This window comes from Pinus tabuliformis, chromosome Q (genome assembly GCF_031772625.1).
Source record: "Pinus tabuliformis cultivar Carrire ecotype Pingquan chromosome Q, CPIR1, whole genome shotgun sequence".
NCBI lineage: Eukaryota > Viridiplantae > Streptophyta > Pinopsida > Pinales > Pinaceae > Pinus > Pinus tabuliformis.
This window is the reverse complement of record NC_142296.1, coordinates 849,307,472-849,322,684: the sequence shown is the minus strand read 5'-3', so window position 1 is coordinate 849,322,684 and position 15,213 is coordinate 849,307,472. Positions and strand designations below refer to the sequence as shown.

Sequence of the window (15,213 nt, the reverse complement as noted above, 5' to 3'; positions counted from 1 at the left end):
TCTAACCTACGTAACTGAGATCTGACTTAACGTTAGAAAACCCTACGCAGCCGTATAACATTAAAACCTACAGCAAAAGGAAAATCATCGAATGAATGCGTATATAGACATGATTCCGCCGCGTGAGCAGGTGGTGATTTCAGAATCGATTTCTTGAAGACGCGGAAAGATAGAAAGAAAAGACTGGATCGAAAATATACCAGCTCAGGCGGCTACAAAAATCGACAATGGATTTATGATGAAGACCTCAGATCGATGCCTGAATGTGATGAGCTGAGCCGCAGAAAAAAAAAAATTTCGATTTGGCAGCGGACAGAGATTTTGAAACGGATTGAAAAACTTACCTGGGTGATTTACCTGAGCGTGGATGATTGGAGCTACCTGGCAATCGATCCGCAGGCTGAGGACATGCAAAACCAAGCCGTCGAAACAACTATCTCTCGGCCACGGAGGAGAGAAAACCAGCATCGAAGCAGAATAATTCCTTTTTTACAGTCGACGGCAGTGAAGATGGAGATCGATTTGACAGTCAAACGAAAATGATGGGTTCAACCTGAGACAAGTGATAAAAAATTTGCCAACACGATATCCTGGGCCGACGGTGAATATAGCAGATAACCTGAACGTTTTCCATGCATGCCCACGGAACTTCGGCCAGCACTTGAATGATGTCCACGCTTAAAAAATGCTCAACGCATCCTCAGAAAATTACCTTACGCCAAAAACCCGTGAGACATTTGGCCTTATGCCTCCACAGACTTTCGCAGACTCGATGAGGGCTAAGCTAACACGCTTTACTTCCTTTTACAATTTCTTGCAGGTTTTTCGAGGACGCGTGGATCTTGAATAGCTGGTGAGGAAACGTTTCATGCTTATGCCACCTTGAGTGATGGAATTTTGAGTAGACAGGGGCCACGTAAATGTGAACAGATCTTGAACAATGAAATAGTTTTGATGAAACCCTTGAAATTTCTCAGAAACCCTGCAAATCAAAAAAAATACAAAATCACCCCAGAAATGATATACGCCTAAAACAAAAAACTGAAAACCCTAATGAAAAAATTATGAAAAGCAGATAGATCAGCTAATTTAATGTACAGATTTAGCCCCTTCACAGCCAGATTTAACAATAAGAACATGAAAATTTTAAAGAAAAGAAATTTCAGATTGTCACTGTGAAAAAACTTCAGAAATTCTCTCATGCAGATCAGAAAAATAAAACCGAATGATAGACCCAGGATCAAATCCACTGGGCTCAGCAGAAAATGCTTGTGGGAGTTGGCTGGTTCAGCCGAGAACTTCCCCTAACGCCCACCAAATCTTCTTCAGCAAGGGTTTTTCTGCACAGCTCAAAAACAACCATCAGTGAAGAGGGCAAGAATGCTGCTAGATCTCAGGAAGTAATGGAGATACCTGCCATTACTTCAGAAACCCTAACAGCACCCAAACCCTAGCAAGTGAGCAAGATACCTGTACCCACAATACTCTACAAAAGCTATTATTAACAGCTGAAAATAACATATGCAAAAAATTAAAACAATCTCACAGCATTTCAAGAGAGTAACACCAGCACGATATGGACCCCAAAGTCTTCTTTATTAACCAGAAACAAATTTACAAGAGAGCTTCTTCAGTCTTTGACTCACAGATCCAATGCCTTGAAATGACCCACTAAGACCCTATATAAAGGAAATGATCCTAACGGCTAGTTCGAGTGATCCATGTAGAAATGATCTCGACCATTGATGAGGATCAAGACATCTCTTGATCTCATCCGTCGATTTATTAACTTAAAATATTATTATTTTATTAGTTAGGGTTTTTGCTTCATTTTTTAATTTTTTATTATTTTTTTATTATTTTATTATTTTTATTCATTTTTTAATTTTTTTAATTCATTTTAAAATGGATCATCGAACTAAGCCTTCGGAAACATCCCCTAGGACCTAGGACTTAGGACTCATGAGGGGATTTAAAACATTTTTCGACCCTCAGGACACATTACATCATGACTTTTACAAATTACATCTCAAGGGGACAAACCCACTTAATACAGACCCTCACAAAACACCCAGCTCTGCGACACAACGATAATCTAGCAGATTAACACACTAGGATTCTCCTAAAGTTCTAATGACAAAATCCATCCCGGCTTTGGGGTCAGGTTTGAAGGAAAACTCTGCCGATTCATGGATCGGTGAAACGAAAAACCTTCCGGGACGTAGATTACCATCAGAAAGTTAGGTCCACCTAGGCAATTTTACATACATGACTCTGATCTGCTTAGATTATTTACAATTCATACATGCATACTGGGTTTACAACTGAAATGATCAAGCTGTTGATGATGGCAGGATGGCACGGACATGCTGATCAGGTGTTGCTTCTTTCTGTCAAGAAAAACGGGGTGCACTGCATGGGTAGTTGACCAGTAGAGGTCAACATCTGGCTCTACTTGGGGACACGTTGCTGCTTGCAGGAATGTGAGAATCCAGAATCTGCATCCATACAACACAAAAAATAAGTAGCGTCCATCAGCATATACGTTAAGCACAATAAAGATAAAAGCTCTTCATTTATTAACTATCTAAAGCAGAAACGAAGATGCGGAAAAAAAAAAAGGAGTAGGGTTAGAAATACGATACAAAGGATGCCCTACGGCATCAGATGTGTTCAATATAGTGCATACTGAGCATTTGCCTGCTTTCAGGCAAATCTGTCGGCTGCTTGTCGGATGTGCCATGTCCAATTTTGCATATGGTAGGACTCTTTCCTATCCGAAAATCAAGCTGCTCGCGGCCGTCTGATGAGTCAAATCTTCTTCTTATTTTCTTTCTCTTGCGCTTTTTCTTTCTGGCTGGTTGAATTGCTGATGACCTGGTACTTTCTGTTTCAAAGCTATCAGATGAAGTATGTAAGATATGCGTGCTATGTCTTTCTTCATCTTGCATCTGATCTTTATCATTCTTAAGTCTGTCTGGATCACCCTCAATCAACCATCTTTCAATCGAATCAACAACCTCCCAATAATAAGATGAATCCTGGTGCAGCAAATGAGAAGACTCCTGATTTGTTGTTGTTTGTTGGTTTCTCTTATCCTCTGCCAGTTGCTGAAACCTTTGAACTTGTATTTTAATGGCATCCATCTGACTAGAGTGCTCAACCTTTGTAGCACTGATTTGTCTGGCATGGTGCTCCTGCATGTCTTTTATTACTTTAACATTCTTTTCCTTTATGTCCATCAAGCAATGCTGCACAAAATTTATTTCTTCTTTATGATTCGCTTGCATGTCAGCCACTTGATTATTATGATTGAACGTCATGATAGTAATTTCCTCATCCATAGTTAATAACTTGTTTTGCATAGAGTCAATTTCCTTATCATGATCAACTTTCATGGTCACCATATTTTCCTCTAAGACCGATAACCTGCTTTGCATGATTCTAATTTCTGTTTCATAATTAGTTTTTATGGCCTCAATTTCTTTAGCATGGTGACTTTGCGTGACCTCAATTTCCCTGTTACGGTTTTCCAGATGGGTGCATAAAGTTCTCACATCATTGACATAATTAGTTTGATTGCTTTCCATATTTTTCACCAGCATCATTAAATCTTGTATTATTTGCTTTTGCTCTTCCCTTTCATTGTCATTTGTCCCTGATTTTTCACTATCATGAACTGCAATGTTTCCGGTGGATGACACATTCTGACATGATGAATCGTCTTGGGATCTTTCAACTGGACCTCTTATTAAATTACTTTCATTCTGCTGCACAATTTTAGAGGCAGAAGGCAAGCTGTTTGGATAACCATATTTATCTTTAAAAGCATTAATAATGTCTTCTAAAGAAGTGAAAGATTCCTTAGGAAAACTGTTAAACCAATTCAAAGCATCATGTTCTAAAGAAAGGACAAATAGACGCATTTTGATATCTTCATGATTAAATTGAGGGGATCTGCAATATATGATCATGATGCGATCAAACAAGCCTAGATGTCTTCTAACAGCGATTGGATCACCACCTGAAAAAATAGGTAATTTAGAAATGGCCTCTTCTGGAAAATCATGGAGGTGGTGAATAAAACGACATTGTTTAAATGAATAATCCATGATAAATAATAAGGGATCAGATGGATAATAGAACTAGCTCTTTGCTCAAGAAAATCAAAAGATGAAAGAAGTGGAGTCGCCACTTGAACAACGAATCTGATTCTAGGATCCAAAAGTAACCACAAGCAGATATGAGGAAAGCTTCTTGTCTGGGAAAAATGAGAAAATGGAGTCGCCACCCAAACAAGAAACAAATCCAAGAGATGCTGTTGATATGGGACGAAAAGATGTCAATAATATGGAATCTGCCAGCTCAACTGAGAGATGAGAGATGAGAAGATAAATGTCGATGAAACTCTGAGAAAACAATTTCCCCGGCAGCGGCGCCAAAAAAATGTTGTCGCGCGGATTGACACGACAACGCTCAGACCGGGGGCTGTCACTCTGATCCCCGATCCCTCCGTTTAAGCCTGTCTCCCGCGGTTAAGGGGGGTAGTCCCTGTGAAATGATGAGGCCAACTGTCGACCAGTTGGTTGGGAGACACGAGACACGATTAGGATAAGCACTAAAAAGATTTAATTAATTGAGCAGACCAGTGCCTTAAGAGATTGCGGATAAGACGATTACTTGTTAAATGATATAAAAAAAAATGGACCATGAACAGCAACCATCTATCATCAGCTAAATCACATGACCAAAACGATATCCAGCAATTGAAAACTTCGAAAAGATAAACGCTTAAAACCACCACGAGAATTGTAAATTATTAACCAGACATCATATTTCGCATCTCGGCTTGAAAACTTAGATCCCAGCATGAAAGATATGCATGAAAACCACTGAGACTGGTAAAAATAAATTTCCACAAAAATTTTTATATTTTTTCAAAAAATTTTAAATCTTTTTTTTTTTTTTTTTTTTTTTTTTAAATGTCAAAAAATGAAAATTTAAAATCTAAAAAATTAAAATTTAAAATCTATTCCTAAACCTAAATCTAACATTTAAAAATAAAACTAAAAAATATATTTTTTTATTTTTCATATTAAAAAAAAAAAAAACCCAAATAGGATAAAACCTAAACTAAAGTAAAAATCAAATTAAAATCTAAATGGAAATCTACGCTAATATGTAAATCTAAAGACTAAATAACAATATATAAACATAAAAACTAAACTAAAACTAATTAAAATTATATTGAAAATCCTAACTCTAAAGTCTAACCTACGTAACCGAGATCTGACTTAACGTTAGAAAACCCTACGCAGCCGTATAACATTAAAACCTACAGCAAAAGGAAAATCATCGAATGAATGCGTATATAGACATGATTCCGCCGCGTGAGCAGCTGGTGATTTCAGAATCGATTTCTTGAAGACGCGGAAAGATCGAAAGAAAAGACTGGATCGAAAATATACCAGCTCAGGCGGCTACAAAAATCGACAATGGATTTATGATGAAGACCTCAGATCGATGCCTGAATGTGATGAGCTGAGCCGCAGAAAAAAAAAAAATTCGATTTGGCAGCGGACAGAGATTTTGAAACGAATTGAAAAACTTACCTCGGCGATTTACCTGAGCGTGGATGATTGGAGCTACCTGGCAATCAATCCGCAGGCTGAGGACATGCAAAACCAAGCCGCCGAAACAACTATCTCTCGGCCACGGAGGAGAGAAAACCAGCATCGAAGCAGAATAATTCCTTTTTTACAGTCGACGGCAGTGAAGATGGAGATCGATTTGACAGTCACACGAAAACGATGGGTTCAACCTGAGACAAGTGATAAAAAATTTGCCAACACGATATCCTGGGCCGACGGTGAATATAGCAGATAACCTGAACGTTTTCCATGCATGCCCACGGAACTTCGGCCAGCACTTGAATGATGTCCACGCTTAAAAAATGCTCAACGCATCCTCAGAAAATTACCTTACGCCAAAAACCCGTGAGACATTTGGCCTTATGCCTCCATAGACTTTCGCAGACTCGATGAGGGCTAAGCTAACACGCTTTACTTCCTTTTACAATTTCTTGCAGGTTTTTCGAGGACGCGTGGATCTTGAATAGCTGGTGAGGAAACGTTTCATGCTTATGCCACCTTGAGTGATGGAATTTTGAGTAGACAGGGGCCACGTAAATGTGAACAGATCTTGAACAATGAAATAGTTTTGATGAAACCCTTGAAATTTCTCAGAAACCCTGCAAATCAAAAAAAATACAAAATCACCCCAGAAATGATATACGCCTAAAACAAAAAACTGAAAACCCTAATGAAAAAATTATGAAAAGCAGATAGATCAGCTAATTTAATGTATAGATTTAGCCCCTTCACAGCCAGATTTAACAATAAGAACATGAAAATTTTAAAGAAAAGAAATTTCAGATTGTCACTGTGAAAAAACTTCAGAAATTCTCTCATGCAGATCAGAAAAATAAAACCGAATGATAGACCCAGGATCAAATCCACTAGGCTCAGCAGAAAATGCTTGTGGGAGTTGGCTGGTTCAGCCGAGAACTTCCCCTAACGCCCACCAAATCTTCTTCAGCAAGGGTTTTTCTGCACAGCTCAGAAACAACCATCAGTGAAGAGGGCAAGAATGCTGCTAGATCTCAGGAAGTAATGGAGATACCTGCCATTACTTCAGAAACCCTAACAGCACCCAAACCCTAGCAAGTGAGCAAGATACCTGTACCCACAATACTCTACAAAAGCTATTATTAACAGCTGAAAATAACATATGCAGAAAATTAAAACAAGCTCACAGCATTTCAAGAGAGTAACACCAGCACGATATGGACCCCAAAGTCTTCTTTATTAACCAGAAACAAATTTACAAGAGAGCTTCTTCAGTCTTTGACTCACAGATCCAATGCCTTGAAATGACCCACTAAGACCCTATATAAAGGAAATGATCCTAACGGCTAGTTCGAATGATCCATGTAGAAATGATCTCGACCGTTGATGAGGATCAAGACATCTCTTGATCTCATCCGTCGATTTATTAACTTAAAATATTATTATTTTATTAGTTAGGGTTTTTGCTTCATTTTTTAATTTTTTATTATTTTTTTATTTTTATTCATTTTTTAATTTTTTTAATTCATTTTAAAATGGATCATCGAACTAAGCCTTCGGAAACATCCCCTAGGACCTAGGACTTAGGACTCATGAGGGGATTTAAAACATTTTTCGACCCTCAGGACACATTACATCATGACTTTTACAAATTACATCTCAAGGGGACAAACCCACTTAATACAGACCCTCACAAAAAACCCAGCTCTGCGACACAACGATAATCTAGCAGATTAACACACTAGGATTCTCCTAAAGTTCTAATGACAAAATCCACCCCGGCTTTGGGGTCAGGTTTGAAGGAAAACTCTGCCGATTCATGGATCGGTGAGACGAAAAACCTTCCGGGACGTAGATTACCATCAGAAAGTTAGGTCCACCTAGGCAATTTTACATACATGACTCTAATCTGCTTAGATTATTTACAATTCATACATGCAGACTGGGTTTACAACTAAAATGATCAAGCTGCTGATGATGGCAGGATGGCATGGACATGCTGATCAGGTGCTGCTTCTTTCTGTCAAGAAAAACGGGGTGCACTGCATGGGTAGTTGACCAGTAGAGGTCAACACGGTCAACACCTTTATGCAACCTTTATGCAACCTTTATTCCTCACAAACTTCAGAGCTAGTCCATCTCTGATCTTGATTTAGTTTCCTGACCTTTTTTAGGGGCTTTTTTTCCCAGTGAAGAGGGTGGGCCATAATCTCATAAACCCAGGGCAAAAGCCATTGTGCAGCAACCTTGAAGGAGAATGGCACTGAAGAAAGCCCAAAAGTTTATTCAGAAAGCATTCAATGGAATAATGATTCTGATCTTTCTCTAAAATGCCTGTGCAAATTTCTGTTGATAAATTTAGACATCATGCTTTAATAGGCTATTTTGTTCGTGGAATCCTATCTTAAAACATTACATGCTTCAGATCTAGCAGATCTCTGATTTCCATTTACTCTCCTCTCCTCTTTCAGTGGCCTATCCTGCTATTGTAGGTCATTGTAACAGTCATCATTCAATCTATCTCATTCATTTATTGATTGGTCCAATATGGATTTCAACCATATGTCCGTGTTGCCCCCTTGAGGACAAATACTTCCAGACCACCCTCTCTGGGATGCTATGATGTTGTTTGGATGAGCTTTCCTGCTCATATCTGCTGATTCAGACTTGCTCTCGCAGTTCTTTCATCACATATATGATTATCTAGCCTTACGTCATCCATGAGTTCTATCAGATGACTCGACCATGGTATATCAGCTCCTATGCTTTATACCTCAGATGTTATGTACACTCACAGATAGTACTTTGCATAATCTTTTCAGATGATGTGCTATGATTTCATTTATGGGTTTCTTGGTCATACGTGGTGTGATGGTTTCTTGACTAGTCGTGAAAGTAATGAACTTTAGGTATGATCTAATAACACAACTTAACAATAAAGATTTTATTATTTTGCCCTGTGTACCATGGGGATACATAATCGTCCTTAGACAAGTGTTATCATGACTTATGGCAACTCATACTACTGATGATCTAGTTGAGTAGCGTACCGCATATCCTAGCCATACCTAACATTTTCCATCCTTTCCCTTTCATTTCCATTTGTTCAAAAAAAGATGTTATCTCCACCTATGTTTGACTTACCAATGTCATCCAACAAGGCCTAAATGAAGAAATTGAAGAACAATGTAAACCAAATTCAAATAAAGCCAAAAAAAAGGCTAGAGGTAAAGAGCAAGAAGTTGGTTTATTAGTTTCATTTCTCATCTTGATTGGGGGCATCAAGATATGTTTCAATTACAGTTGTAGGTTTACTAGTTTTTCATTTCAATTCAATTATTTTATTTCTCATCTTAATGTGGGGGTACCTTGAAAGTTGGAGCACCCCTTCCCCCCTCTCCCCCTCCCTCCAAACCCACATTTGTTTTCATATGAGCTCCTCATGACTAGTGTAATCTCGAGTTCCTTCGAGTCTCGACCTATTTGGTCTTCAGTGCACATATATATATATATATATATATATATATAACAAAATAGACCAGTGGGTTGACTTAAGTTGCTGAGTGCTTTTACAAAAAGGACGTATTGGGGTCAAGTCCATGGGCTGGCTGCCTCTATTAATATTGTGGACCCTTAATGTCCCTGCCAGCTTAGGTTGTCAAAATAGCAACTCGCTGGATATATATATGTCGTTTTTGTAAAAGCACTCAGCAACCTAATTCAACCCACTGGTCTCTCTCTCTCTCTCTCTCTCTCTCTCTCTCTCTCTACATAGAATAGATTTCCCACTTTATCATGCATGCCTAGTGTTATCATAGAAGTGAGAAATCTATTCTACATAGATGTTATCATAGAAATAATGAGTTTGAACTTGGAGCCTGTTCATAAAAATGGGCTGTGGTTGTGAGGTAAAGTTAAAGCATTACTCAGAGTTAAAACTGGCAGTTCTTATAAGAGGCATTTCCTGGATTTTTTATGACATTCACAATTTCAGTTTTGTTCAAGTACAGCAGCAACAACTACAGTTCCATGACATTCATACACAATGTTTACCCCAACACCACAGCATCTGTACTAACATATAAAGCTTCATTCATCGTACATCAAAACTTACCACTAATTCCTGTTTCTTAGCAACGAATGTAAAGAGCAGGAAAGATACAAGAATTAACTCCTAGAAACTTATACCAACCTGAGGAGAAGCTCCAAAAGGAAGATGTTGACCCCCAACACTGAACCAAAGTTCATCAGCCAACTGGAAAAAACAAGTTATCACAGCAATTAAAAACTTGTCATGAAATTTATTGCACGTAACAAGAAAAAGCTTGCATGTTATTTCTCTTTAGACCCAGAATATTGGGACCAATAGAGATTGATGCTCAGAAAAGGTGCCCAAGAGCAAAAAAGGACACGTGATCACTCAGCCTGCCTACAGCTGCAATGCATCACAAAGCACATAAAGAATATGTAACCAGCAATGCAATCCAGAGCATATCCACAATATCATTGCTATTTGGAAGGAACTAACCTTTGCATTTACTTCCTCCATATACAAACTTCCCAATGGCAACGGAGGAAGTATGGCTTTATTCAATGAAGCTCCAACGCCAACACTACCACTGGATTTATCATATATACAAATACGGGAGGTGACTGGTGTTGTCCTGTCAGGAAACTCTAAAGGTAACTCGGCTGCATAAAAGCAGAAAAGAAAGTTAGAGGGAATTTCAACTGCATATTTTCAAATCCAAAACACTGATGTTCTGTTAAACTAGCAGTGGTATACAACAGTAATAAATGAATTCAACATCTCACCTTGACGGTCCACACAATACTCATACTGAGGCGGGATTGGAAATGCAAATGACAAGCCCTGATAGCAAAGCATAATCTCATATTTGATGTTTATTTCCACCAATCTCAAACTAAAGCAATCAATTAACTAAAGCATACCAGACTGTGTCACAACTTAGTAACTTACTGGATAGAAAAGTGTATAGATCCTCCTATCTGCATCATAAGTCCCAGGATAAGTTGGTCCACATGCATCATATACAGCTGCAAATGTAGCAGTATTGGGGCCACTGCAAACAAGGGCAGTAGATTTAATGAAAAATATTAAATAAAAAAGCTTGTTAGATAGATTGACTAAGAACTAAATTGCATACAGAAGAGTAAGGACAAAGGTTCATACCCAATTAAAGAATTTGCATAGTGCATTTGAAGACTTTGCACATCAAATACATCTATGAGGCGTAACCGCTGTCACAACATAAAAAAATTAAACTAAATATTAGATTAGGAATCTAATCTGACAGATGTTTGTTATTATTAATGATAAAACTCATGATGCCGAAACCAAAATTACCTTAAAAGGCATAAATTTAACATTCATCATATAAACAAGGTTAACAAAATTATTCCTACAATGAAATGTGGATCCTCGAGAATCCAGATGCAAGCCAAAAGTCTAACCCACTTTTACTCTACTCTATATATGGGACTTGTCTATTTATGTGATGTCCCCAATTTTTATTTTCCATATTAAAGGCAATTTTGGAAAGGGGGGACATTTCCTGTTTTGGGACTTAGGAGGAAAAGGGAAAATTGCAGCTCTAGTGGAATGTGGGGGCCACAAGAAAGAGAAATTTGACCCAAGTAGGGGACTCACACTCATGGAGGAGAGAGAAAAGAAAAGGAAGTGTGAATTAGGAAAGAGAGAGAGTGGGGACCAGAAGGGGAGAAGAGGCTAGCAAATTATAAATACAGCTTGAGGGCCTCACTTTTGGCATCTTTGGTCATTTTACCATTCAAACCTTAGTTCTCTTGAGTTGTTTAGCCAAGACAACCATGTTGTTTAGCACAAGGAATTTCCAAGCGGAAATTCCAACTCTTCCTTCGGTGAACTTTGAGTGTCACCCTAGGAGAGAATTTGGGGAGTTGATTCTGAATCTTTGAGGAGCTATTTTACAAGTTTCTGGTGCTTGCTACTCCAAGGGCGCAAAAGAATTTCATGCAGGCTGAGAGAAGCTAGCAATCAGTGGAGTATTGGCTAGAGAATTTGCAGAGAACTATCCTAAGTGAAAATGAGTTTTTCCTTAGCGAATTGCAGGGGTGAGAGTGTTGCACTATAGAGGGCCAATTTCGTCTATTCCAAGGATTGCGCAAGGGTTTACTAGCAGCTTTTGTGCACTTGCAGAGATTCAGAATTTGGGGAGCATTCAAGTTGGGATTTGCATGATGATTGAGGAGAGAAATTCGCAGGAGTTAGGGAGGATTTCTTGGAGCAGATTTGGGCCTTGTTAAACACACATGGGCAGCAACATAAAATAGGAAAGATAAAACATTACAGTACAATTTTTTATTAACAATTGATATACATTTATAGTACATATTGTGACCGTTGGGTTTCACATCCCAACGTCTCTTGGACTGCTTTGTCTATTCGGCTTCCACACCAACCCATTGAGGATTAGGTGTCCAACATTCCCCCCCTTAATCTGAAGGGTTATGTATGAGTCCAAGAAGAGAGTTGTAATACAAAATGTGCAAAAATGCATGGCAGCACTAAGCTGAATGTGCTCTCTGAAATGTTGGTATAAAGGGCGGTGGTTTAAGGATGACCACCAACACTAGAACGCTTAGTGCAGTTCCTGGAACTCTTCCAAAACTGGCAAGAAGCTGAAGTTTTCTGCTAGAGGAAGTGCTCCTATTGTTTTCAAGAGGGAAACCTTCAACCATAAAAGGGAGGTCTCACCCCGCATAAAAGGGAAAACTTCAACCTGAAAAGGGAAGTCTCAATCTGTGACGGTTTAAGGATGACCAACAACTCTGGAATGCTTAATGCAATTCCTAGAACTCTTCCAAAACTGGCAAGAAACTGGAGTCTTCTGCTAGAGGAAGTGTTCTCAATTTTGTTCCTGGAATTCTTCCGAAACTGGCAAGAAGCTGAAGTCTTCTGCTAGAGGAAGTGTCCCAGATTGCCAACTGAAGGCATGTTCACGGGCATCTTTGTTTCTGGCTACAACTCTGAAACTGGTGTGGCGGGTTGTGGCTCAAGCTCGCTTGATGTGACTTTAAAGCTTGTAGATGACCATCATTTCCCCTTGTCAGATACAAGGCGAGATGATGGAGAAAACTCAACTGCAAGATTGTTCAATACTCCGGAACAAGTTCTGACATGGGTTTGGAATATCTTCTTGGTTGTTGATGCCCATTGCCAAGAAGCGATCCATCCAAGATGAATCTTTGTCCTTGCAGGACGTTTGTTTTTGAAGCATCTGTGTGAAGAATGACTGGTTTTATGACAGTGCTTACATGGATGAAGATCAAAACAGTGATCTTTCAAATGGCCAACTCGGTCACAGTGTTGGCATTTCACAATCTGTTGTTGTTGTTGCTGTAGAGGAGAGGCGGAGTCTGGAACAACTGAAGGTGAACTGTCATGAATGAATCCAGCACTCTGAACTGAATGGGCTTTGAGTAGTCTGGAATATGAAAGGACAAGTCCTTGTCATATCCAAGACCAGTTTTGTGCTTGTTGTGGACAAGCTATTCCCAAGGTCTGATGATGGGCTTGGGAAGTGCAGACTGAGTTTCTGCATCTGCATGTACAACTGTTGCTTTATTGGGTACTAAATCTGAACCAACTGTAACATTATTGACTTGCTGTTTATGGGAGTCTGTTTCATTGTTCTAAATAGAAACAGGTTCATAATGATGATTCCTCTGTTTTAATTCTTCTTGTTGTAGCTGAGTTTCAAGCTGCAAAAAATCAATTTTCTCTTGTGCATTTTGTAGACAGACCTGAATGTCTGTGAGAGAAACTTTGCTGACTTTTAATGTATCATGATTAGAGGAATGTATCAGAGTTTTTAAGAACTCTAATATTTCAGTAATTCGAGTCATATTCTGCATTGTCAAAATTACACCTTTTTAAAAAACTGATCACAATTATGACCCAATGAGTAAAAGTAACACCCACTCACGGTACAAAGACACAAAAAAATCCTTTGTAAATGTGCAGCAAATGAATCAAGGAATCAATGCATATATATGTAGACAGAGACTATAATGAGTTTTAATACCACAACTGGGGCAACAGCAACTGCAAACTTGCTTGGATCCTTCAAGTACTCCTTCACTTTCAAATCAGAAATGATGGCTATCAAAACTTCAATAATTATAACACCATGTCATGGGCAGGACTTGAATACTCATATGCTTTGACTTGGGTACAAATCAATATTCTCTGATCTTGCCACTTTCTGGCAATGAAGATGTAGAAATTTACAGGGTAAGTTCCTCAGAAAGAATACCAAAAGGACACCGCTCACAACCAGATCTCAAATCAATACACCAGTATTTTTGACGTGGTTAAAACCCTCAGAGTGCAAGGAGGGAAACAGTCCACGGCCTGTCCCAACGTGGGTACAGACAATTTATTAATCAAAGAATGAAAATTTACATAAACTTCTCTCATGCACGGATTACCCGAACAATGACCCTCCATGCGCTTTAAATAGAACTCATGGACCAATCGGGTGTCAAGCCACGGATCAAGTGTCGGTAATACCGAGGTGAGAGTGAACCGTCGGATCACTACATATCGTGACCGTCGGATTGTAAGTTACAAAATGTACAACGGTAAAGAAACACACTTTACCTAACTCTAACCTAACTCTATGCTAGACCAAGTTGAACTTAACTATATCCTATGTGTCGGAATATCCTAACATCCCCCCTTAAGAACAACTTGGGATAGGATTGAAGGATTTACAAATATGACACAATAGGAGAAGGAAGGAGGCACTAGAGCCTATCCCCCCTTAGTGACAACTTCCTGAACTCCAAGCATATATCGAAGTTTAGTGAACTTCGCCTCTGTAAGAGCCTTTGTGAAGATGTCTGCAACCTGATCATCCGTTGGACAATATTGCACTTCAAGAACATGGTCATGAATGAGCTTTCTGATGAAGTGCATGTGTAGTTCAATGTGTTTGCTGCGCTGATGCTGGACTGGATCTTTGCATAGCTGAATGGCACTTTGATTATCACACCAAAGTGTGGTTGGATGCTGCTGCTCAAAGCCAAATTCGGATAGGATCTGACGAAGCCACAAGGCTTCCTTACTAGCTTCCACGGCACCACGATACTCTGCTTCTGCTGACGAAAGAGAAATGGCAGCCTGTTTCTTACAAGCCCATGTAATAGGTCCTGAACCAAGAGTGAAGACATAACCGGCAGTAGACTTCCGATCATCAAGGTCACCAGCCCAATCAGAATCAGTGAAACCAACTAACAGAGGAGCTGCTTTGGCACTGTAATGAATCCCAAACTGTACTGTACCTCGAACATAACGAAGTATTCTTTTAGCTGCTTTCCAATGACTTTCACGGGGGTTTTGCATAAAACGAGCAACAAGGCCAACAGCAAAGGAAAGATCAGGACGAGTATGGGTTAAATACAAGAGTTTTCCGACAAGTTGACGGTATAAGGTAGCATCAACTTCAGGAGAAGTACAAGAGACTGAAAGTTTGACTCCAGACTGAAAGGGAGAAGGGGCTGGCTTACAGTCTTCCATGTG

At 39.1% G+C, this 15,213-nt stretch overlaps 1 protein-coding gene across 5 annotated transcripts in view; it reads right to left on the bottom strand.

The window, feature by feature from the left end:
* Positions 1–15,213, bottom strand: part of LOC149222225 (PHAF1 protein At3g51130-like) — a 214,099-nt gene that overhangs the window by 112,919 nt on the left and 85,967 nt on the right. For all 5 annotated transcript variants that reach the window (XM_089385316.1, XM_089385315.1, XM_089385318.1 and 2 more), the window contains 5 exons: positions 10,822–10,889; positions 10,609–10,711; positions 10,443–10,500; positions 10,156–10,319; positions 9,820–9,882 (listed from right to left, as the gene is read on the bottom strand). In XM_089385316.1, coding sequence (XP_089241442.1) covers positions 9,820–9,882; positions 10,156–10,319; positions 10,443–10,500; positions 10,609–10,711; positions 10,822–10,889 — 456 coding nt within the window. The remainder of the gene's footprint in view (positions 1–9,819; positions 9,883–10,155; positions 10,320–10,442; positions 10,501–10,608; positions 10,712–10,821; positions 10,890–15,213) is intronic.